Source organism: Apteryx mantelli, chromosome 5 (genome assembly GCF_036417845.1).
Source record: "Apteryx mantelli isolate bAptMan1 chromosome 5, bAptMan1.hap1, whole genome shotgun sequence".
Taxonomy (NCBI): domain Eukaryota; kingdom Metazoa; phylum Chordata; class Aves; order Apterygiformes; family Apterygidae; genus Apteryx; species Apteryx mantelli.
In genome coordinates this window covers 37,510,353-37,535,747 of record NC_089982.1, presented here as the reverse complement: position 1 = coordinate 37,535,747, position 25,395 = coordinate 37,510,353, and the positions used below count along the sequence as shown (strand labels likewise).

Below are 25,395 nucleotides of genomic sequence, written 5' to 3'. Positions count from 1 at the left end.
TTTTGAAAGATGAGAAAGTATGGGCTGGAAGAACAGACTGCTAGGTAGGCTGAAAATAGGCTGGACTGCTGGGCTCAGAGTACTGTTCAATGTACCAGACCAGCTCAGCATCTGGCTGGATGTCAGAAATGAGCAGGGTATGCCAAGGATTCACACTGGATCCATAGTATTCAACAACACTTGGGCAATAACAGTGAGAATCCAGAAAAGTTTTTCACCTGGAGTGGAATAAACCATGCACCAGTACACGCTGGAAACTAACTGGGCTGAGTTTCAGCCCTGCTAAAAAGAACTTGATGGACATAGCAGACACCAAGCTGAACACGAGCCAAAAGCATTCACTCACTATGAGTAAGGTAAACTACACACTGGAGTGCACTAGAAGGAGCAAGGCCAGCAGACCAAGGGGAGTTCTCATCCCCTTCTACTTGGTGCTGGTGAAGCATCAGGCATCTCTGCCCAGTTCCAGTTCAAGGCTAATATGGAGAATTTGAGAACATCTAGTGGATGAGCCACAGTGGAGGGCCACAGATATAGTCATGGGCTTAGAGCACATGATTTACAGGGAGTGGCTGAGGGAACCGGGCTTCTGTAGTTAGTGAAGAGGAGGCTAAAGGATGTTAGAAGGGATACAAACATAACAATCCACACTCTTCTTGGTAGTAACTGATGATATAACAAGCTTCTGTGGCTTCAGAGCTTCCAACATGACATTAGGAGAAAACTTTCTGACTATGAAGGTAGGTAGTGCAGCACAGTAACAGGTTACCCAGAGAGTATGTGGAATCTCCATTGCTGGCAAAGTTTCAAGAGTAGGCCCAACAAAGCCATGGTCGATCTGTTCAAGTGTTGGTAATAGCTCCTCTTCCGGCAGAATGTTGTACTAGAGGATGTCCCAAGATCCCTTCCAACCAACACTTCTACATTTCTGTGAAATAGATGTCAAATAATCATGCCAATAAAGCACAAATCTGCTTGTGCCACTCAAGAGCTTTTTGTAGTTCAAGCAGCTTCTTTGGAGTTCTTGACAGCACATTGCAAATTAGTGTCTTAAAGATGCTTAATTTATGCCAGAGGATCAACACATTCCCCAGGCAACCCTCCCTGCACCCAACAAAGTGTAGACAGCTAATATAAAAGTCACTTTTGCCTCCCTCCTTTTTGTCGATGCAGAACTTTGCCCTGCTGAATCTAACGAACAGGCAAAATATCTCCAATTGTTTACAAAGAAATTAACAGGAAATACAGTATAAACTCCATCTGCACAAGGCCTCCAAAAATTTGTGCTGATTTACCCTGAAGACTTTTTTGTGTAGGTGATGATAGGAAACAGGGGTAGAGATCAAAGTAGAGAGTGTATGTTTCCCTTTCTATATATCTAGTACCCTGTGAAGTTGCCACAAAAGGGGTTTTGCAGTCCTGAATAGACATTGCACAGCATTTGAAAGCCAGGCTCTTCATTCTGTGCTTCCTTCCAGCCCAGACCTATAAGTTCACCACTCAGAGAAGAAAAAAGCCAAGACCCTCTACATGCAGCTGCTCTATATGTCTGTAGTAAAACTGCCAACATCTTAACTCTCATGTAAACAGCTGTGTATTTCAGTTCTTTCTCCCATAGGCATAATAAGTATTATTAAGACTAGGGCAGGCAGCAGATTTTTAGAAGGCACTAGATATATCAATGGTAAGTTTGAATAGATTTTTAGCTTGCCGCAGTAAGGCACTAAAATATAATAGCCTCTTAACTGACACATTGTTATCAGTCTTATTATGACTTTCTTCATGCCTGTCAGTGGATTATGGTAATTTTTTTTTAGTCACAGATCTAATCAAAGTAGAAGACTGAGCTACTGACAGACCAGGAGAGATATAACTGCTCACATACTATCACAAAATTTTAACACAGACAGGAACTTCAGCATCTCTCCTCCCCCTCTCTCTTCTTAGCAAAACTAAGCAACTTTTGGAACAACAGGTTCCCTTTCTACATCAAACAAAGGAAACAAAGCCCAGTGCTTTCCCTCAAATAAATACAGCATTCAGTATAGGCAACATTCTTCTAGAAAGCTGGTACGGTAAGAGGACCTTACAGGTTTGCTTGATATTGCCTACTGCCATTTAGAAACGGTCTTGTGATCACTACTGTAAACTAATCTTAAAATCTACCTGTCCAAAACACTTGCTCTGTTTATTTCTGAGGATTTGGTCAAATCAAACCATTACATACCATAGCAAAAAGCTCAAAGTAAGGTTGAAATACCACTTTTTCATTCAAGCAAGCAAGCTGCGTTTACCGCAGTCTCCAAAGTCCCAATGGACAGCTTTGTGCAGGCATTACACAGTGGCTCAGAGCAGCCAGGACTGCAAACACGTGCTCAGTGTGTGCAGTGTGTGTGAACAGGCATACATCACATGCAATGGATACAATCACACTGCAGTTCTTTGGCTGTATCACACCTGGGTGAATTTTCTGTTTTCCTCAAGCTTTGTGGGGTCCTATAAAAGTAGATAAAAGTACACAGAAGAGTCCAGCATGCTACAGCTATATCTTACAGAGCATAAAACGGTAGCATTTTAAAACAGGAGTTCTATTGTAATTCCTACTGAACCTGTAAGGGGGGCAGATTAACCACTGTGAAAGCTGAATTTATGCATTGAGCTTGACAGTAGACAAAACATTACATTAAAGCAGTTCACATCAGCTCTCCTATAAGACTGAGAAAGTGGAGGAACTTTCGCTTTCCATTCTGTTCGGGACCACCTTGTGTGCCAGCTGCAGTGGTGGTCAGTGTCCCAATGCATCTCTTATAAAGTGCACTGTGACCAGTAACATGTTTCATATTGGCTACTGAAAAACGAGATCATATTAATCACAGCTGATTAATCACCCCTAGAAAAAAAGGACTGACTGAAGAATGTAAGACTGAAATACTGCCTACCAGACTACCTACTGAACACTAACCTGATAGATGGTAAAGAAACCAAATGAACCCAGATAGCAGACCGGTAGCCATGTATTATCTCACCAGCATTCACTGTCACCAATAGCGCAAGAGAAAAAGTGAGCAAATTAAACAGCAATACAGGAAAATAACATGCCCTACTGCCTAAGACAACAACAGCAAGTTCTTGATGAAGTTAGTAGGAATGTTGCCATAGCATGGACTTTGATCATATGCCCTTTTTGTATAAAAATATGTTGTTAATGTCCTGAAGCCTGATCTGATGGTGAGGGACATTTCTTCAATAAAATAATTTATTTTGTTCTAATGAATAGGTAGGATATCAGAATGCTCAGAAGTACACTATCTAGCATTGTAAAAGTGTATCTAATAAAGAACATATGCACGAAGCAAGAGCAGCCTTTCCTGAACACAGCAGTATCATAGCCTGTGAAGTTGTCTCTTACATTTGACTATTCGAAGACTTTTGCTTCTCCTTTCCCCACTTGTTTTTATTCTGCATCAGTTAGACTGCTACAAAGGCTGTGTTCACAAACAAGTCTGGGCAAGTGAGCTAAGGATTTAATCTTGACATAAAATAATATAAACATGTACTACATGTAGACATGTAGTTTAAGTGCTGCCTGATAGCATATTCACATTATTTGCAATGGTGCAAATCATACCCAAAGAATTTCTTTATACAGGAAGGAAAACATTTAAAAATCCAAACTTGTTTTCTATGGTGTGCAAGATGAGAAAAGTTTCATTTTTTCAAAATCTGTTTAAATTCTTGGCTACTTAAATGACCATTGTATTATTAGTCAAGTGCAAAAGCAACAATAAGAATTCCCAGTGCTTCATGGGTCACAATATTGGATCCAAAGCCTATTAATGCAAAGGTGAAGTATTATCTTCTCATTGACTTCAAAGGATTTTGGCTCAAGACCATAGCAAAGGGCATGAAGTGAAACATTGCAAAAACGCTTGATATAAACTAAAACACTTCAAGATTAAAGAGAAATTATTATGACACTGGATGTTCAGCAATTACTGGTTATCAATCTAACACTGTAGGATTTAATGCTATTTTCTACAGCTCCTATTCTACAATGAACTGGGGTTATCTGTAATAAAAATTCCAGTAAGACATTTCACCCTGTTTTTGCAAATCCTTAATCTTTCCTCTGTTTTTGTTGGTCTTCCCCATCATCCCTCCTTTTTAACAGCATAACAATTTTGGAATCTGCTGAATCAAGCTTAGACACAAGCAAGTCAAAAGGTAACTTGAGGGCAGAAAGCACTGAATCAAGTGGAATCTGAACTATTTTCCAAATAAGAGTGATATGCTGTTGACTTTTGCAGCTCAGTGAAAGGCACTGCTAACAGTACAACAATGGGATTTGAATTACACAGATAAACAAGTACCTTCTATTAAAATCTGTCCATTTATGAGTCTCAGAATTTATGCTATTCTCTGGACCTGACCTGTTAATTTCATTTACATATCCTGAAGCACATACTGGGGGCAAAAAGGGTTTTTAACAAATTATAAAAGTGGGAATTCTTCAAACCTTCAAAACAATGTTTAAATGAAACTTTTACAGGCATTATTAGTATTTCACTAATTATTATCATGTAGAAATTTTCACCTGATCTTTGTTCCTACCTGCTGAGAAAGGCAATAAAAAAGGAACCATAGAAAACTTCTGTAAAGACAGGTCTTACAAAGAAGGTAGACTCTCATCTCTAGATGCGCTTCTCTGGAGTTAAGATGTGTGTTGTTCAACAACCACTTATCACTAAAGTATCTGCTTCATTCAGGAACCAAATTCTAACTTATCAGCACTACATAACATGAATTCTAAGTAGTGTTAATGAAAGTCTCTTAAAAGTACAATTTCCAATAAGTCAGCAATAGGCTCTGGTGGTTTTTTGTTTGTTTTTTTAATGTTCCTTGTAAATAGGAAAACCTATTCCAACTGGAAGATACATCTTCGAAACTCATATCAATACTCACCTTTTGTTAATGCAATAAAACTCCATCTAATTAATGTATGATAGTAATAAATTTGTGTTATTGATACTAGAGATTAGTAGATGCACAGCAGTGATGGGTAAGGTATCAATATAAGAAAGCATTACTCTTCTAAACAAAAGCCATGCCAAATGCCAAAATTATGAAGTACTGAGATCTGGGATTGCCAGGAATGCTCTAGTCTTATGTGCCACACTATACCACATACTGCTTGTATGTTCTGTTCTGGTCACACTGTCCCCACATCTTTTAATGACCTTCTTCAGCCATGCACTTCAATCCATTTGTTTTCATGGGCTAAAGTACAATGGGATGCCAGCCAGACTGACTGGCAAGGAAGTACTACTACTGCTTAACAATGCAGTAAAAATAACAATATTTTAAATCCACTTTCCCTGTGAGGTATTCTCTTCCTTCCTAGAGGTAGGCTTCCTGCAGGCATCTGCTCATTTATGTCCTGGAAGGTTTAGCTGACTGCATAGCATATACTTCTGGATGATATTTCTCATCATTACAGCAAGAAAAACTTCTGAGTGAAAAACTCATTGTAAACTGTCCCCTTTAAGGATAAATGGTCACATTTTAACATCTTTTAAATTCCCTGAAACAGAAACTTACTTTGCCCTCTCCTCTGCTGCTATCCCATAGTATTCTGCTTGTAAAACTGGCACAGAATAGGCAATCCACTTCATGCTGATTTGGGTCCAGTAAAGGAATAAAAGCTAACAGAAGGAGCTGAGTGGTGAGAGGCCTATGAATGAAATCTGGATTCCCTGATATCAAGTGTGGTTTCACTGATGCCTTCAGGGGATCCAGGATTCACTCTTAAGGTTTTTTTGGGGGCTTTTTTCAAGATTCAAGAACACGGATTATTCAGCTTTGAAGGCCACAAGACAGAAATGGCACTAGAGAGAGGTTTTTCTTTCTATTGTTTTCCCTGTACAATGCACCTAAAATAACAAGTATCATATGCTACTTATTGGAATTGAATCAATTATATCAGATTGCTATGTTGTGTTCAAATACATGAAGCCCAATAATGAGCATTTGCTTTATTGTTCATCCTTTTCAGAAAACAGAGTCTTGCGGGAAAGAGATGATCAAAATAGAACACTATGTTACAGCCTGTGTGAAGGGCTTCTGCTCCAAAAACAGTAAGTTCAACTGTCTCTCATTGTGGGGGAATCCCTTGCCAACATAGGCTACTGCTGATTAGTGAGCAAATACAGAATGAACCACCTGTACACCACACAACAAAATTCTGTACATTATCACTTTTAAAGATCCCAGTGTATCAGGCCACAGATAGTGCTTAAAAAACACAAACCCACACACTAGGGCAACTTATTGCATTTCACCTCAATTATGCAACAATATATGCAAATCACAGTCACTGAATCTCATGACAGCAATAGTTCTTTTACACCAAATCCACAGGATTGCAGTAACAGTAAAAGTAAATATTAATTCATGTCATAGTCTCATGACCCTGCATCACCATCTCTGAGCTGAGGAGCAGCTGAACAGTAAGAAGCCAAGATATCACACATCTTAGTCCCTAGGGAGTAGGTCTCAACAGCTTTTTGGAGGCCAAGGATGCTGATAGAAATGCCTACATCACTGAAAAAGCCTCTTAAGTCTTGGGCAGTTCCAAGACTCCTGTGACAGCTGGCACAACTTCAGCCTCTTAAGGTTCTTTAAAACTCCATACTTCAAAAGAAGAGCAAGTCTTCAATCCCTTCTTTCCAAAGCTGATCCCCTGTACAAACAATGTCTATGCTATGGCCTGGCAGGAGATCACCTTCTTTCCAACTATATTTACTAGGCTGCACCAAGATGGTTTCTCAGTAATTTTGGGTAGAGGAGGTCATACAGCTATTTATCATATGCAGATTAAGTGCCCCAGACAGACAGACAGATCTTGCTTTCCTACACAAATTCCAACCCATTACAGAGTCTTCTTCCCTAGTCATTTCCATCTGTTTGTTGCTGTTTTCAAATACAAAGGATTGATCCTCCCTAAAGCAACTCCTTACACACATGCATATTCTGATGTTCAAATTTATACTCAGATTTGAATCCTACAAGGAATCATTACAAAAATGAAATGTCAGAAAAATTATTATCTAGAAAAGAACAAAATTCTAACAGACTAGTTTGGCACCTACAGGAATAAACGATTGACCCATATTGTGGAAATTTTGTGATCACCACCTCTGACTGCAAGACCAGTGCAAATTTGCAAAGGCAGATTTTCAAAACAAATCTCCTCTTCCAACTTAATTCAGAGGAGGAAAAAAGAAAAAACACTGTTCTGAAAAAAAACCACAATCATCTTAATGTGCCACGGAGGAGTCAAATGGACTAAGAAAAGCATTAAATTTCAGAAAATCCTCTAGAGAAGACTGAGATCCCATCTGATTTTTTAATTCTTGTCATTAAAAAAAATTGTTTCTGTATTGAAACCATTTTCTCTAACAGCCAAGGGACTGGAAACTTTCTTCTCTCAAACAGAACTGTTAGCCTGTTAAAAAAGACTGTATGTAATTTCAAATAGTAATTGAAACACATTAGGATCACAAGCTCCCACACTTACGCAGGAATAATCAACTGCTCAAGTACACAATGGAGAACAGCTGGCTAGATATCAGTTCTGCAGGAAGAATCTAGTGATTACATTGGATCACAAACATGAATGCAGTAATATATTTGTTTCAATACCATTAGAAATGCAGATGTTCTGTTTGTAGGCATAAACATAAATATAGGCTGAAAAGTCAGTGAAGGCACTTCTGCTCTGTTCTGCACAGTCAGCATGTGAGGCCTCAGCCAAGTTATGGATTCACATCTGGGCACCACATTTCACAAAAAACACAGACCATCTGGAGAGAGTCCACAGAAGAATGACAAGAATGATCAGGGATCTCAAAAATATCAGGTATAAGGAAAGACAGAAACAGGACAATTTAGCTTAAAGAGAAGACCACCAAATGGAAATGTAGTAAGAGTCTTGCTGGATTATAAAGGGCTGCTGCAAAGAGGAAGGGAGTAATTTGTTCTGCCTGTCCACTGGGGACTTGCTGCCTTACCTGCAGCAAGAAAGATTTGTGTTAGATATTAGGAAAAATTTTCCATTAGTAAAGATAGCAAAGGACTGAAATAAGTTGCCTGTGATATAGGAAATCTCTACTGTTGGAGGTGCTTAAGAATGTTAGACCTGTCAGGAACAACATCAGTGTAAGTTGATCCTGTTTTAGAACACAGCACAGACTCAGAGAACTTCTTGTGATCCAAGAGTATTTCTTGATACTCTCCATATTCTCTTTCTTTTCAAAATTTTTTGTAGCACGTAACTGTTGTTCTTTTCAGTCCATCTCCACTTGCTGATCTAGGATAGCCTAAGTGCTCATTCACACGCTACAACTAGTGTGTGCAGAACTGTGAGGCTTGAGAAATACCGAAAAACAATGCTTAATATTAAATTGAAAAACCTTTAAAAATCCTATAGAAAATACATGAATTTGTGGGAAGAAAGTAGTCTAAAGGAATAAAGTAATAACTTACGAAGTGTGATCCACTGTAAGACTTCTTTGGGGCTGGTAAAGGCTTGAGAAGCTTCTTGTTAAACCAAAACTACGCATTATTGCAGCTGAAAAGCAATACATCAAAGTTGTCAAGTTATCCAGTGTACTGCGCTTCATTTCTCGCTTTCAAAAAATTTGAAAGCCTATGTATATTCTAGAAAGACATACTATCATCTGGCACCTGACACACATTCATGCACATACTAATTGTGTTTAGGAGCTGAAATAAAGGTAATTAAGAAACAAAGTTCAAAAATGACAAAGAAAGAACACAGTAATATTTGCCTGCCTTATCCTTCTCTGTGTTCACTTGCTGAGTAATCACAGCGCACTAAACAAAAAAATCTTATTCTCTCTTCTCAGAAACATTTAAGAATCTTTTTTCCATCCCTTACACATGGATTAGCAACAACTGTATTATTTGTGGGAGAAGGAGGTGGTAGATAAAAGGGAGTTAACGAAAAGGGGTTATTAATGGACAGCATAGCAGCATTCATGAGTATGAGGCAAATGGGGCAGATACTTTGCTAATGGATAAAAGAATTATTCAAAGTGTTGCACACTGGTAGGAAGTCTCTGGGGTTTTTCTCTTTATAAAAATAGCTGTTGTAGCACTGTACTGATTAAACTCTTAGCTTCATTCTGTTATTTATTTGCCAGTAGAAACGGACAACCAACAGGATGCCTACAGGCTCCAGTAGGTATGACCATAATGAAATTTGATGCAACTACACAGGACAAAGTTAATCAATATTATAGTTAGATTGCCACTTACGATTATTTTACTTAAAAACCTTGCAACACTATATTTTAAGCTTTTCTTATCTTTTTAATATTGGAAGATGTATGTGTGCAGTTGAGTGAACAGTCCCAATTAATATGAAATCTTACAGGCCTATTTGTGCAAGCATGGAATTACCCAGGTTAGAAAAGGCTGCAGGTTTAGGACTGAAATATTCTTGCTCAAACTTTGAGATAAATTCTGCAATGAGATAACAATTCACAATGAACTGTGCTACCAGCATTTGGGACTTCATCTACTCTTGTTGGGAAAGAGTCAAACATATCCATAAGGAACAGTAATTTACATCTCAATCTCACTGAATTCAAAGGATGAGCATGCCATTTGTTTTGCCTGCCTGTGCCAACCCACAGTAGAAGCAATTAGCTTATTCCACCGCTGGAGCAAACATACAAGCAGCACAAGTGGAATCCTACACAGGATAGCAAAATCATGCCTATACCTCAGCTAGCCCTTCTCAATTCCAGCATACTAGCACAAACCTGCTCTCTGTGTTAAAACGCCAGAGCATGAATACACGCCTCAATTTCTTCTGCAGACGACCTGATGGTACCTCTGGTTTATGGGTGAGAAAACAGCTATGGTAAAAGTTGTCTGGCCCCAAGACTTGGTAGCAGAGGTGACAGAGAATAGAACACATGCCCATACCTCAGTTGCCCTAGTTCAGACTATTGTTTGGTGACAGTATTCAGACTGGGTCAGACTGTATGAGGTCATTTACTTCCCTCTGGCATAATTATGCAAGAATGGGTAGGGCACTCACTTTCCTTACGCTAAGGAGTTCCCAAATTCACAAAGTTGTGGTTGAATAAACCACATCCCTCTGCTGCTTGCATTTGCCCTCCATTACCATTCCAACCCAGCTGAATGGCTTGCAATCCACTGTTAGGCTAGCACTGAACTGTCCAAATACATAAATTATATCCCCCCACACACACTTAAAAACCCTAGAGAATTTTTTTTTCCTGCATTTAAATCAATGTACCACCCATTACATGGGCAGTGAATCCAGCCCAGAGTGTTTGCCTATGGTAGTGAGTATATAACTAATGAACTGAAGATTAGGTCGTTAAATAGTAGCACAATGACATGAGATATAAAGTACTATGAGAGTACTAACCTCTACTAATGATACATTCAAGAAATTTGGGAATGAGCTCTGAAACTGAAGGTCAAAACATCTTTGAATCTAGATATCAAAACAAATATGCAATTCATTCATCACTAGCATGCAATACACAATTACTGTACTAAATCTCCAGTAAGTGCTGTGACAAGTCAGTAGTCCAGCAAGACCCAGCCTAAAGACCCAGGCAAAAGACATCAGGTGTTGCATTTGCCCATTTGCTACTAGATAGGAAAGCAGGTGCAATCCACTCATGAAAACCTCTACCCACTGAACAGACTTTCTGGACAGGATACCAGACTAAATTGCATCAGTTTTATACAGCTGAAATGCCACTGACCTCATTAGACTGTTCTTTGATTTAAACCAGCATCGATGAAAACCAAGGTGTTAGAGCTTTGATTGTACCAGAATTTTGCTGGCTGCCTCTGATTTTTGGAAGGAAAACATTCAGCCACTTTGCTGACATGTAGGACTGTTGAGAAGCAGTTTGACTTTTGCTATAATTTAGAATAGCACCAGACTGGCTTTAAATTACATTTTGATGTAATGGTACTTAACCAGTTTTTCCCGAAGCCATGCATTGCCAACACTTGGTGAAACACTAGCAATACTTTATTTCTTCAGTCAAACCCTTACTTGCCTCTTCAGCTTTCTCACACCAACTGTGAGACAATCTGCCTAAGACTGAACTACCTGAATATTCTTTTCTATCTGGAAAATCCTCAGAGGTTTAATGTTCTTTTAAAGGCCCCCAAAATACTGCCTTGTGCATCTTTAACGCTGCTGTCATTGAGATGCAAACCAAGCGGGGTTTTGTTTGTTTGTTTTGCTTTTCTCAGAATGAAGTTTAGGGAGCTTTCCTGCTTCAGCTATGGGTAATTATGCTAAAGCTGTAAGGTTTTTTGTTTTTGTTTTTGTTTTTTTAATCAAGAGTCAGGAACACCATGCCTCTCCTGAGTGAGCTGTCATGTTATCTGCACCAAACCAGATGTTAACTTAGAGGTGTACCCTGGAACACTGTGCTTACTGCAGATATTTTCTCACATACAGAAGCATAAGATAGTGATATGATGCAAGAGGGAACAATATGAATTTATAATGATCTAAACCCAGACCTACTGTAACTGTGCTGAAAAAAGTGGAAACAATGCTGTAAAATCCAGGTGGAAGATTTATATTACTATTATCCTCTAGATGATTCCTACAGTTGGATAAAGAAAGCAAATATATAAAGTGATTTTCAGCCATCGCTTACTAAAATTAATTTCAGAGACCTAGCACAGAGGACAAATACTGAAGGTCAGATTTTTTTGGTTTAATGAGTAGGTAGATAAATAGCATTTGTCAAGTCATGTTCACAAAGGCACTTAAATAGCAGTATGCGAGATGGACATAAGAAACTTAGCAGGAGCCATAGGTGAGACTGGGTTTCTTGACCTCCTCAGCCACTTGACAAGTTACAGTGGAGGGTCTTTCTCTAGCCTGCAGAGCTTCTGGGCAAGTCAAGCTGAACAGAGTCTGGCAAAGAGAAGCACTGCTGCTTACACCTCAGTTTCTAGGAGGCACTTGCTGCAACTTGGTGATAAAGCTGCTGGGCTTACCTGCCTATCCTATAAGTCAGAGTCATGTTCAAAACTCCCAGCTGTCTTTCCCAACACATGCTTTTCTGGTCTGGACTGCCTCCTTCTTTCATGTTAGTGACTCCCTGCCATGCCATGCAAGGAGAGCTGGGCATTTGCTGGGTTCAAACAGGTGCCACTGAGGTCAATGGAAGATTTCTAGGATAGATATGAAATTAATCCAACTATGTGTGGTGGATGATACAGTCCAGTATCTCAGTCCCTGTCTAAAACCTGCTGTCAAGATGCATTTATAGTTTAAGTTTCAAAACAGACAAAGGAAGTGAGAGAACTCAGGAGTACTTTGAGTCTTGGCCAGAAACAGTCAATCAGTACCATAGACTGTACGTGCGTCTACATGTATTTGAGCAGAATGAGTAGGGGCTAAACCAATGTCTCTCTCAAGCCGGGGAGGTAGGCTTGCAAGAAAAAAAAAAATCTAAAATCATTAGTCTAGGTTTTCTGTCACGTCTGTGCTCAACATGTTTCTTTCCCTCCTCAGAGGAATTTAGAACAGCAACCTACAAACTTTTGTGTCAGTGGCAAACAATTATAAAGGTTCAGCTAGGTTCTGACCTGGTCCCATTACCATAAGAGACATTTCTGTGCAAGAGAAAAAGAGGACAGATGATAAAGAGGAAACTCTAGCTGCCATCACTGTTGTTTATCTTGTTGAACTCATCTCACTAACATCAGGGCAGATCACATAAATTACCTGCCCTGGGCCTAGTGAGTTTGGCCCCTTGAGTTTTCATGTTTGGTATAATCACCAACTTGATAAATTGTGTGGCAGTCACTCATGCACTGCTCATTCAGAGGATAAATACAGGATAGTTAGGTTTTTTATTTATTTATTTTGCTCCTAGAGGCCAAAGTCTATGTATATTATTAGTTCATTCCTAAAACCAACACCGGACTGACTGAGGCAAGTTACAGGTGCCCTGGAACCTTTTGAATAGTCATGGTATGCTCCTGACCTGGTTTATTTCCACTTCTTTCAGCAATGGTGAATCAACAAGTTTCATTATCAACTGCAAATACTGGTGCCATCCTCTGATCTCAAAGATTGGACAGTCCATACTTCCTTCATAATCATTTACTTTATAACATTTCTGCAAAGTTTGTGTTAGTTTGTAGTTCTGTCTCTTCTGATTCTAAGGTACATTTTGATATTTGGTAATCCATTTAAAGTCCCAGCTTTGCAAGTCAGGCGATTTCATGAGAAAACACTACTCCTTAACGTAATTTTAAATGTTAACTTTTCACGTTAAAGTGAATTTAAAGAAAAGTTGAGAATATGAATTTTAATGGCTTAAAAAATAAAAGCCAGGTAATTAATAAACCATTAGTTACTATTTCTAAAAAGAAAAAAAAACAAAAACAAAAAAACCCACACAAATCAGTTTTGTGATCTGGAGTGGGTGCAGGGGGTTTGAATTGTCAACACTGAGAACTATTTCAATTAATTCACTTTGCATTGATTTGGATCAGTACTTAAGTGTGTAACAGAAAAATCAAGACTGGACATCTAAGTGAATACAGCAAGCTTGTGAAAAGAAGCTTTGAATGAATAGCTTAACTGGACACCTGCAAAATTAACTTGTCAGAAGTAATTACTCTATATGTGATAAACCTGGAAATGTTTCATATCAACCACAATTTAAAATAGTATTTATGCTATTTCTTGGCATTTAAAGATATATTCATAATGTGCTATTTACTATGCTACTACTGTGCATTTTCAAGTCTCTCAAGAACCCTTTGGTCCAAGGAGACAACAGATTCATTTTGTGTTCAGTTCACAAGAGGTTTAGCAGATACAATCTACACTTTTCATTGGAATTTTCTCATTATTCTTTCTCATATTTCTTCTCCATAAGTCTGAGTAAAATCTTCCTGACTAAATGTATGTCTTTGCTTTCTGCGTATAACAAAATGAATTTTAAAAATAAATGACTATTAAAACTGGAACACATTCAGTGAATGGGAAAGATCAAGTATATGTGACCACAAACTGGGGAAGCAAGACTGTGTAATTACAAGTCATCAGAATTTGCACAGTAACTACCACAGAACACAGATGGTAGATTACCCCTTTTTCATTGAGGGAGTAAACTACTTCGCATTACCTAATGCTATACACACACATACAGATTTACAACGGAGTATGTCCAGACCTAAACACCTCAGAGCACATCTTGTTGTACTGCTCCTATCCTTTGTCTTTTCTTGTCACTGAAAGATTTTCAGTAGTAGTATTTAATTTCTGTCCATTTGTTTTGTGTTCCCCCCCCCCCCAATTAATGCTCAATTCCACGTTTTAGAACAATTTAAGAAAGCAGACATGATTCAGGGAACAGGGCTCCAAGAGGAGGTTAAATCTTTTCCTCTCAGGACCTAAGAGAAATAGTAAGCTTTGTGTGATTCTTACAGTGGTATTAAAATGCTTCCTGACCTAGACAGTTCCTGTCTAATACCATGAGATAGTAGATCTAAATTGGGAAAAGGAAATCTCTTGATACACAGATGTATGTCTTTCATCCATGCATAAGAGAGCTGCATATCTATTCAAAACAGTGTCTCACTGAATTTCCATCTCAGTAACACAGGAAGTAGTAATCCAAAGCATGCCCTTGATGCCAGATACACCACAGAGCCTTCCAATACACAGTTGCTACTGCACTCCTGGCCTAGCATGAAGGTTCTTCTGTACATCCATTATCACAAAAACATATGAATTGTCTAGTGACTGGTAAAGTACCACTTCTCACAGTGATACTGCCCTGATGAAAAATTGCTTTCTATGCAATCACCTCACTTACATGTGCTCTAATCTACACAGTAGCAGAAAAAGATAGAAAAGAGAGATCAAAAGTATTGCTAGAACAAAAGCCAGCAATGCCATCTCATCATTACTACTACTCAGGCTACTATGGTGAGCATCAGGAGGAGAAAGAGAGAAAATATTACTGGAATAGATAGAAAGTGGTGCTACCATACTACATGTGCCAATAGTTAGAGAAGAAAGAGGAAAAGAAGGCCATATAGCAAAGTCAGAAAGGTTGGTCTTTAGAATCCCGAAGGCAAAGACATTATCTCAATTATCTAACACACGCTAACTCTTTAGATTTTGCTTTAGCAGCAGTTTTGGGATCAATCCCACACACTTTATTCATGCAAACACTTGCTGAGGTCTTGAAAGTTTTGTTTGAACAAGGCCTGCAGAATCAGCCTTCTGACACAGTGCAACTACACTGTGTTGTTGCTGGCTTGCACTGAATTCCTTGTACATATTGCTACACTGGACAAAACAAAGGAAATATAAACTTCAAGGATTATTCAGTTTATTAAAACTTAATGAGCCATTGCTCCAGAATGTGCAAAGCAAGCAATATCTTTTACATTCTGGCTTCAGACTGCGATTTACTAATCAGTTACTGAAGATGAAGCACCTCAGTCCCACAGCAGTTATTGATTGATAGGTTAATAAAAGCTTCTACAGAGAGAATCTCACTTCCATAATTGGAAGTTTAGGGGCAAATCTGAGATGATGTAAACAAACAAATAAACAAAAAGCACATTCTTCTCTTTCCTTTTAAAATAATAATAAAAGAGGCATTCTACTGTCAATATATTTTATACACTGGCATACAGCTTTAACATTGCTGCTGTTCACAAGACGGTACAATAATTTATACTTTTTGTAAAGATTAAAAATGAAAAACAGATGCACTTTTATGCAGTATGTACAAAACACCACCCCAACAGTATTTAATGAAGTCAAATTATCACACAGAAAACCTGGCACCTAAGTCATCAGTTCAAAACAAAATAAAAGGAGTTCTGGGCAGAATGTTTTTGTCATCTCTTTTACTAGTCAGCAGTGTATATAGATCCCTTACTAGTGGGCAGCAGTTCACATCAGTCAGAATGAACTGGTGGTGTCGTGGAATGCCCGAGGACAGAATAAACTACACAAGACAAAATACTTGATTCAATTTTGGAAACAACCATTTCCGTTAGGACACTACACACGCAAGTAACAAAGCAAGAAAGCTTGTGCTGCTTTTGTGTGTTCCGAGCTGTTTCTTACTTAAATGCACTCATTCCTCCAGGTTGTCCCAACATGACTCTGTTCACAAGCACTCAGTTCATGCAAGTAAACAACATCTTTACTGCATTTACAAGGCCCATGAAGAAGTCATGATCAGAATTCAAAAGCAACGAGCCATTTTGAATCTGCAAAAAAAACCCGAGTCCCTCCACCTAAGCTACTAAATAGTGCTACTGAATTTCTTCTGCATTTCATTTATCACTTTGGTATGATAATATTCAGGTTTTACACAGGAATAAGATTTATTCCTATATAAATATATTCAAGTTGTGAAATGAATGAGTAATTTCAAGGGCATTCTCTTTTCATTCTCAGGAGGAAGCCCAGTACACATTTTTTGATTTCAATATCAGAAAAGTTACCAAACACATAGGTATGGCATAAGTAGAGTACAGAGGAGGAAGGGGGTGGCGGGGGGGGAACACAACAACATTCTTGCTGCCTACTAGAAAGAAAAGAAAAAAAAAGGAGAACATAAATCGGATATTGTTTCAGCTGCCAGAGGCACTATGAAGAGCTGAGGAGAGAAGTGCTACTATATAAGTAATAAAAGTAAAATTTTTAAAGGATGTCCAAGAGTAAAGACATCTATATCCAGCAGGATAAGGGTTTCAACCAGAGTTCTTTGAGTCCACTTGGGCAATGCATAAGGCAACATATAGCTGTTTACATTTGAGGGCAAAGAAAATACAGAGTCCTGAAAAAAAATAAAGCCCTTAAAAAAAAAAAATCACACCTGAGCAAGTGAAACAGAGGTCCATGTTGCTGCATGGAAAAATGGTGAGACAGAGCTGTCTCGCTTCAGGATCTGGAACTTTATTCAAACTGTTTGAGCATTTATCTTTAGTATTTTCCCTCTTTTTCCTTCATTTACATTATTGCAGTAAAAGCACAACAAAGATTAATCAGAAAGTTTCACCTGGTCTTCAGAAAATTAAAAGCAATTCTTGCTGCTAAAACAAGAAAGGCAGCCCAAAGCAGCACTGTGACAAGTCTCTGGAGTATCATTTTCTTTTAAAATGTAACCTCTTCAACTTGTCTGCAACCTATAAATAATCCACATTTTAAAAAGAAATCCCTCTCTGAAAAGCAGCACCCTGATGGGATTTAACACTTGAGACTATTTTTAAAGTGTTTTTGATTAAAAAATTAATTTTAGACTAAACTAATGTCATTATTATAAACGGGCTTACTCTGAGTATTATGTTGCTTGACAACTCCTTCAAACAGTTCCTTGACTTATTTCATGACAGAGAAAGTCAATAATAATTGAAGGTTTTGCTGATTATTAATGTCATCTCTTAGTCAGGGAAAACACTTTGATGTGCATTCATGATTTGAATGTTTGACTAAAATTTTTGCTCTTTAACAAACTTAGCACCGTCTTTGTGTCTATTTTTTTGCTGGGGTGGGGTTGTCAGCTGGAATCTTATAACTGCGTACATGTAACTGAAGCCATAAATATTTTAAAAGGATACCAGAATGGACAATCTATATTTCAAGTGCTGTTTGGAAGGTATGGTTTGTCTAAAACTAAATACTTTCAAGAAGCTGCAAGATTATGTCATGCTACCTTCAGAAACCAAAAGAGATTAGGATTTAGTCTTGTGCCTTGTACAACAGCTTTTAGCTCCTTCCATTACATCCAAGGGTCAAGGGAGAAAGTTCTTGACTAGTATTGCGTTATGTGAAACCATACGCTGCTGAAATCTTATATCCCTGACCTTATATATAAAGTCATAGATAGTCTGAAACAAGAGTTGTAACAAGAGTTGTTGCGCTTAATTTAGGAAATAACAGGCCTCAGACATAACAGCTCTTTGAAACTTCAGCGAAAACTGCAAAACAGAATACACAAAAATGAAATGCAAAAAAAAAAAAAGAGAGAGAGACAGGAATAAGTTAGTCTCTTCCACCTCTGCATATTTTTTCCTCTACTCCACCTAATAAAGAACAAGGAAGAATAAAGCGAAAACAGAGGTTGAGAAGACATTTTTAAATGTCATCGTTTTTACGCAGATGCCAAAACAATTAAAGCAAATATACCAGTAAATTTTAAGATCAGCTGAAAGGCTATCAATCATTTTCTTCTGTGTGCTCCATCATAGGCAGTACATATGCAAGATCTGTAAAATAAATTTATATTTTTTTCTCTAATTTGGACACTTTAGCCAAGTCTCTGCTGTTTCCAAATGTAGCTCCCATTGCTTGAAAAAGATAGCATTAAAATCCCCAAACAATACAACATATTCCCTACAAAACTGAATAGCACCTAAACATAAACCTGATACATTTCCTGAATTACAGCTCAGATATTTAGAAAACTGAGTACATTGTAATGGGACCAAAACAAAGGGAGCAATCATCCCAGAAGTAAATGACAGATTTCCAACCAAAGGAAATGAATGGCTGGGTGGCTAGAAACTACCAAAGGTAGTACAGGCTCACAATGTGAAATTTCTAATAACATAGTCAAGAAAGGACACCAATAGAGCACAGGGATACTGAAAAAAACTCTTACACCTACAGTATCTGAGTATCACTTCAGAAAAAGAAGAGTTTAATTGACTGGACACTAGGATTAGCAGTAGCACCTACCATAAGGCAAAACCCGTAGTACTGAATTCCCTCAAACAAATGCTGCCTTTGCTTCAGAGTCCCCCCGTCATAGTAAGCCCAGTAGCTACTCTGCCCCCAGCTCACTGCCCATAAACACAAGGTGGGCACTCTCTCCCAAGCGAGGCACTAGGTTCCAAGATTGCCAGCACCTGATTCAGATCACAGGTGCAGACACCAACTCATTGCAGCACTACAGGGCAATTACCAAGGGTGAGAATGAGTCTACTCTGAAAAGGTAAGGCTCAAGTACAAAATACACTACTTCTCCTTATCTGAAGATCAATACAGTACAGCCTTAGTACAAGTGGTTTTAATGGCTGAACCAAAGACTTAGATACTCTCCTACAATATGGCCTCAGAGGAATAGCGAATTCACTTTCTACATTTTTTTAGTATCTCTATATTATTATGTATTTCTGTTACTGTAGAATAGAATTTGATTACACATATATATTTATTGTGGTGTTCTTTTCCTAGTTGAGTCTGATCCTTTTTTGTAAATCACGAGTAATACTACTTTTATGGAATAAAATAAAATGTCATTACCTATCCGACAATAGAAATTGATGCCATTTTGTACATTAACATACTTCAGTGCAAAAGTCTGCAAACCATGAGGCCTTTCATATCACTCATCTATCACAGAATGAAGGCAAGCATTCACATGGTCAGCAGATCATACAAGGCAGCTATATTATCTCCCCAAATGCTTCCTCCTGTGTTCAAGAAAAATATCCTTTTTCTTTCTGCAAAATCAGAGGCTTTTTTTTTTTTTTTTTTTTGCCATCTCCCACAGCTGGTAGCTACATGAGTTGGACCATCAGTCCAGGCTGACATAGAAAATCATTGCCCTTATTAGTTGAAAGTTGCAGAAAAAAAAAAGTATTTCCCTCTTTACACCTGTAGAGGAAAAAAGGCTTTCATGGTGTACAGGTGATGCTAGGGACCTAGAAGTTTGAAAACATCCTTTACCACAGTTTGTTTCCAAACTTAATAATCCTCTTCATTACTCTTTCCTGGAGGTCAATAATAATAATAATTTGATAGACTACAGATCTACTCTTCTAAAAGCCACACCCTCCATTTCAAAATCTAACCAAGGTTCCTGCCTGCTCCTTATTTCACATGCTGAAATAAGACACTGCAGGCAGCCTGAGAGATATCTAACAAACACCTCGGTCTGAATACCCCATTCCCTGCTATACCAAAAGGAGATCTCACAGTCCACAAAAGGACTAAGTATGCATGCTAAACATAGCTTGCAAGAAAGCAGAATTTAGAGCTCAAGCCCTATAAATTGAAATTCAGATAGATCTTCTTTCAAATAAGTGGGACAGATCGCATGTTTATGGCTTAAACAATATGTTGTTGGGCTTTTGTCCTCTACAAAGTTCCAATTTCCTCTCAGACATTGGTTAAATTCCTATAGTAATAAGAAACTCAGACTCACAGCAAACTGTCCCCTGGGTCTACCCTCTCTAAGACAGAAGTCTACATAGTTAGTACTGAACTACCATTGTGCAAGTCTTCATACAGTACTGGAGATATTTTGCTATTTCAAGCCACAGCAGGATCTATAAACACACTAGAAAGTGGATGCTGCTGCCCAGCGTACATAAGGAACAAATAAGCAGCCTTTTCTATCTCAAAGTAAGCTGCTGGGAAAGGCAATTATTCCCTGCTTGTCTGTGATTGATCAGCTTCCTGTATATGGATGTGCAAGCTTTCATTTATTACCTACTTGGTCACCAGCACACAGCTGCAAAGAAAAGGGGCTTTTTAATGGAATTTTTTCTGGGAAGGGTATTAAAATAGTGTGGAAATGATTTAAATCACAAGCAATGTCACTTTTCAATCTTCTTCTGTAAGTAAGACGGGACCCATACAGCTGAAAGTTCCTGGGGAATAGCGTGGGATGTGGAAAGGGGCTTTCAACCCTTCTATGCCTTCTGCTCCATTTTTAAATAGTATGCACAAAGGGCAGAAGCCTATGCAACCAAGGCAGAGTAAGACTTTAAGTAACATGATTTTAATATTCATAAGGTGTTAACTTCTTAGTGATTATTTATGAAATCTTCTATTACATCAGGATAACAGGCCTAGAAAAAAAGTACTATAATCCAAAACTTACCATTTTTACACCAGTACAAACATTTTAGAGTCATATTCAGAAGCCATCCTCACAGCTGGGCTGATATGATCTGCCGATCCCTACAAATTATCAAATAATAATTAAAGCCAGCATTCATGGTTGGCAATTATTAAAGGAATTAATTTGTTGCAGAAATAACAATAATATACTAAAGTTTCAGCCTGAAATGCATTCTTCTTAGCAATACATTGCATGGGCCTAAGTCCAAAAGACCACAGGGTTTTCCTCATATCAGAATTATCACAAAATCATACACCCACTCCATTGGGTTAAAGATTGCTATACAGGCTTTTCACTAGGGTGTTTGATTAGTCTGAGAGCTCCCTGATAGGAGAGGAAAAGAGACACACTGATGTTCTTTCATTCTCCAAAGAGCGTCTCAGATGGACCTATGGCCAGTTCTTCTTTACAACAAAGAAATTTTGTCCTGATCATCCTCTTAGGTACAGGAAGGGGTATTCTGCAGGGAAGGGAATACCATAAACTGCAATCCTTAAATTACATTGTTCAAGTAACTGCAGATCAGTATCTGCTACAAATATCTCTCAACTGGTTCTTCTTACAGAGGAACCTCTCGTTACTTTAACTCATTTAAAATATAAATATATGTTAGAAAATTAAAAGTATGAAACAAGTGTTACAGAACATTTTCTTAATTGGGTAAATTACCTTCTACACGATTCTGAACCCCTCAGCATCCCACATTTGAGTTTGAGACAAGAGGGTATAAAGGTTGTAAGACAGTGCTTATGTGCACCACTGTCCTCTGCTGGAAGAAATCAGTCTTACTCATATGTTTGTGACTGATTAGCTTCTATTAGTAGTAGCTGACATAAAGCAAAGATGACATAAGCAACAGCAAACGTACATTCCCATTTAAGCTCCACAGGCCTGTGGTTTAGGACAGAAGGTTGTTAATTCTATTGTCTGTGCAATGTAGCTGTGTAAACAGCATCTGAGATGTTTGCATATATCCTGGACAGTGATCTTTATTACCATGTATTTGTACTGCAGTAACACCTCCGGGCCCTGCAGAGATTAGACCTCACTGCTCTATGTACACAGAGTTAAGATCCAAGACTGCAACCGAACAGTACCATGTTAGTAGCAGAAAACAAGACAGACAAAGACAGGTGATTTTAGATGCCCAAGACTGGCAAAACACCATCTACAAAATACAAGCTGGTTTTGTATCAGTGTGACACCAACAGAAAACCATAGAGAACCCCTTGGAGAACCTGAGGGTAAGGCATTTTAAACAACAGCTAATGCAGAGACACAAAATCAGCATCTCTCACTCCAGTGCTTCTAGGATGACCATTAATGTTCTCAGGACAGGCACAGAACCTGTAGAAACAAGTATCACAGGCTCCTGAAACCCCTTCAAACTACAGCGCAGCAGCTTTGCCTGTGACACTGCCACATCCTTCTGTACAAGGGGAAGCTCTGCCCCAGAGGGAGCTAAGCAAGGGAGCCGGGCCTGCGCCCGCCCAGCCACGGGCCACCGCGGCACAGCGCCGAGAGGGCAGGAACGACTTTTCCACAGCGACGGCAGGGCACAAACCCCCCACGTTCACCACAGGCTGGGCAGAGCTGCTCCTCACCCAGCCCCTGGAGAAGGAGGGGAGGCGCGAGCCTACGGCTGGCTCCGCGCCTCTACCCTGCGGAGCGGCAACGCCGTTCACCCACCCTTCGCCTCGCCAGCAACTACTGCGCCATGAGCGAGGCCCTCCGCACGCGCCCGCCGCCGCCATCATCAGCCGGCGCGAGGAGGTTCGGTTCGCCCCGCCCCTCCCCACCAACGGCTGGCTCGCGTCGGGGAGGGGCGGAGCCAAGGCGAGCAGCACCACCACCCCGGCCCTCCCTCGGTCTGGCGGGACTTGTAGTTTTCCTTCCCGTGCCTCCGCGCAGCGTTCCCTCGTGCCGGACTACATTTCCCAGGGGGCGCTGCGGCAGCGGCTCGGCTGGTAGCGAGGCAAAATGGCGGCGGCGGCGGCGGCGGCGGCGCGGGGGTGTGAGCGGGTCTGGCGCCGGGCGTGGTGGCGCGGCGCCGCGGATGCCTTCCCCGCCCCTGCTCGGGCCGTCGCCTGTAACGCGAGAGGCGGGGCGGCGCCGGCGGGGGAGAGCGGGTACGGTGCCGGGACGGTGCGGGGAGAGGGGCTGCCGGCCGCTGGTAGGGAGGCTCCCGCCCGCAGCGCGGAGCCGGGCGGCGGCGGCCGTTTGGGGCCTGCAGGGTCGGTTACTGTGTCACAAGCACGTCCCGGGGCGGGAGCGGCCGGGGCCCGTTTTAAATAACCCCCTTGTGAAGGGAATGAGGCTTGAGGGTAGCCGGCAACACGCTCTCAGCGTGCATATATCTCCCTCCCCCCCCCCCAAAAAAAAAAAAAAAAAAGATTAAATGGTAGTAGTGTATTCACAGTGCGGCTGTGTGCCTTTGGACACGTTTGTCTCTGATAAGGTTCCCGTACAGTGCAAGCGATTTAAAAAGTGTTAGCATTCATGTATAAGGAATATAAACAGCCCTTGCACCAAGGACTGCACAAATGCTCGTAAATATTTTTTCGAGGGCAATTCTGGCTTAAAGGAAACTTTCTTATCTAGCGGAGAAATGTGAAACTTTGACAACGCTGCCTAGAACTGAGCATTTTATTCCCGCTGCAGCTGAAAAAGAGTTATGGCCTGTGCCGAGTTCTCATGTTCTCCATTTGTCAAGATTCAGGTTTCTCTGCACAATTGATCATCAAAGTAAAATTATGTAGACACCAGCAGAAGTTTGCTTCTTTAGATTGATTCTTGGAGACAGAAATAAAAATAAACTTTAAGCAAGCATGGCAAGAAACTCTAGGTTTCTCATCAGGCCTGCAAGTGGAACTCAGGGACGGTTTGAGGTACATACCTTAGTATGTGAATGTAAGTCAGCACACTGATGAAGTGAAGCTTGATGCAATTCTTAAAGCCAAGGTGTGAGGGGGGTGCATTTCTAAAGAATGTAAGAAAGAATGGGAGGAATGGGCCTGCAAAATTAAAAAAAAATAAAATCCTGAGATACCTTTATGAATAACTGAAAATACCAGAGAAAATAATGGGATTTGTAAACTGAATATTGTACTAAGCAAAATTAAATACAGAATAATCTGATGTGTTTTATTGTCACTCTTAACTAAGATCAGAAATCAAAATGTTAAATAGGTGGTTTAAATATCCACTATCTTGCTCTAGCGCTAAAAAGAGATACTGCAAACAGAAGGTTGTGCAAGAACTTATGGGTTGTTCTCTTTTCTACCTTCTTGAGTGCTTTGATCGTTGATGAAGTGCTATAACACTGACATCATACTTGTTTCAGATTTAGTTTACTATTTAGAGAAGTGTGAGCTTTTTACATTGGTCAGAGTTGTTTCAGGCCTATTGCAGGGAAAAAACACTGAGTTTGCACTTCATTTTACACTTCAAAGTTTTTTTTCCCAGCCATAAAAATAGATACTTGCTTCTTTTTATAATGAAAACTGATACTCCAAGTTGAAAGATTTATTTTTTTATTAGTCTGGTCCACATTTATCTTGTCTAAGAAAGCATCAGTATGCTTTGTAGTGAATTGATAAGCAGCCTCTTATTGTCTTTGCAAATTTAGCCCCCCAGTCCTGCAAACACTTGCATTTGTAGATTACTGTATTAACGAGAGGTGTCCAAGTTATTAATACATATGGTAATACGTGGTTTGTTTAATTGAAAGCATTGGAATCAGGATTGGCTCCTTAGGATCCGTAGTCTGAAACATAGCTGAAAAGCTTTTGTTTTTTGTTTTAATAAAAAATGTAAAAGCTCATTTAAACATCTGAAATTTACTCTTTTATGATAATATCATTCTTTGTAAAGGAACAATATAAATCTGCATCACTAGTTTGGTGTTTGTAGGGATGTCCTCAGCTGTTGGAGGACAGAGAACCAAAATCTTGGCAGTGTATTATGTTCACCTTTGGAAGGAGCACTGTACTTGATATATTTGTTTAATGCTTTTCCATAGCTCACTTATCTGCCATAGCTATCTGGGTACTTATATTGCTGAAGTATCCTGTCATAGAAATGTGATTTCATCACTGAAATATTATTTGTGCCACTTCATTTGTACAAGGCCAGATAATTACCTGCAGAAACTGTCAAGCAATTCATACCGTAAAGGTGACCCTTTTCTCTTGTCCTTACAAAGGTTATGGATGTGAGAATTGCAATTACTTTTCAGATGATATGGAGAAGCTTTATTCTGTTCAGTATGTTCAGAGAGCAGTAGCTCTCTAGTTGAAATGGTGATTTGTGTATTATCAGATTACTAATGTTTATGCTAATATGCTACTAACATTGCTCTGGAGAGCCACCTTTCCCAGCATGCAAGTGACTAGCT

At 39.4% G+C, this 25,395-nt stretch overlaps 1 protein-coding gene and 1 long non-coding RNA gene across 3 annotated transcripts in view; one reads left to right on the top strand and one right to left on the bottom strand.

The window, feature by feature from the left end:
* Positions 1-8,550: 8,550 nt before the first annotated feature.
* LOC106491987 (uncharacterized) lies at positions 8,551-22,743 on the bottom strand. The gene is made up of 3 exons (XR_001293878.2): positions 22,689-22,743; positions 20,979-21,058; positions 8,551-8,629 (listed from the first exon to the last, which is right to left on the bottom strand). It is a non-coding gene; the product is annotated as an uncharacterized lncRNA (long non-coding RNA).
* Positions 22,744-22,979: 236 nt separating this feature from the next.
* GATB (glutamyl-tRNA amidotransferase subunit B) overlaps positions 22,980-25,395 on the top strand; it is a 44,569-nt gene continuing 42,153 nt past the window's right edge. For both annotated transcript variants that reach the window (XM_067297816.1, XM_067297815.1), the window contains exon 1: positions 22,980-23,128. In XM_067297816.1, coding sequence (XP_067153917.1) covers positions 22,980-23,128 — 149 coding nt within the window. The remainder of the gene's footprint in view (positions 23,129-25,395) is intronic.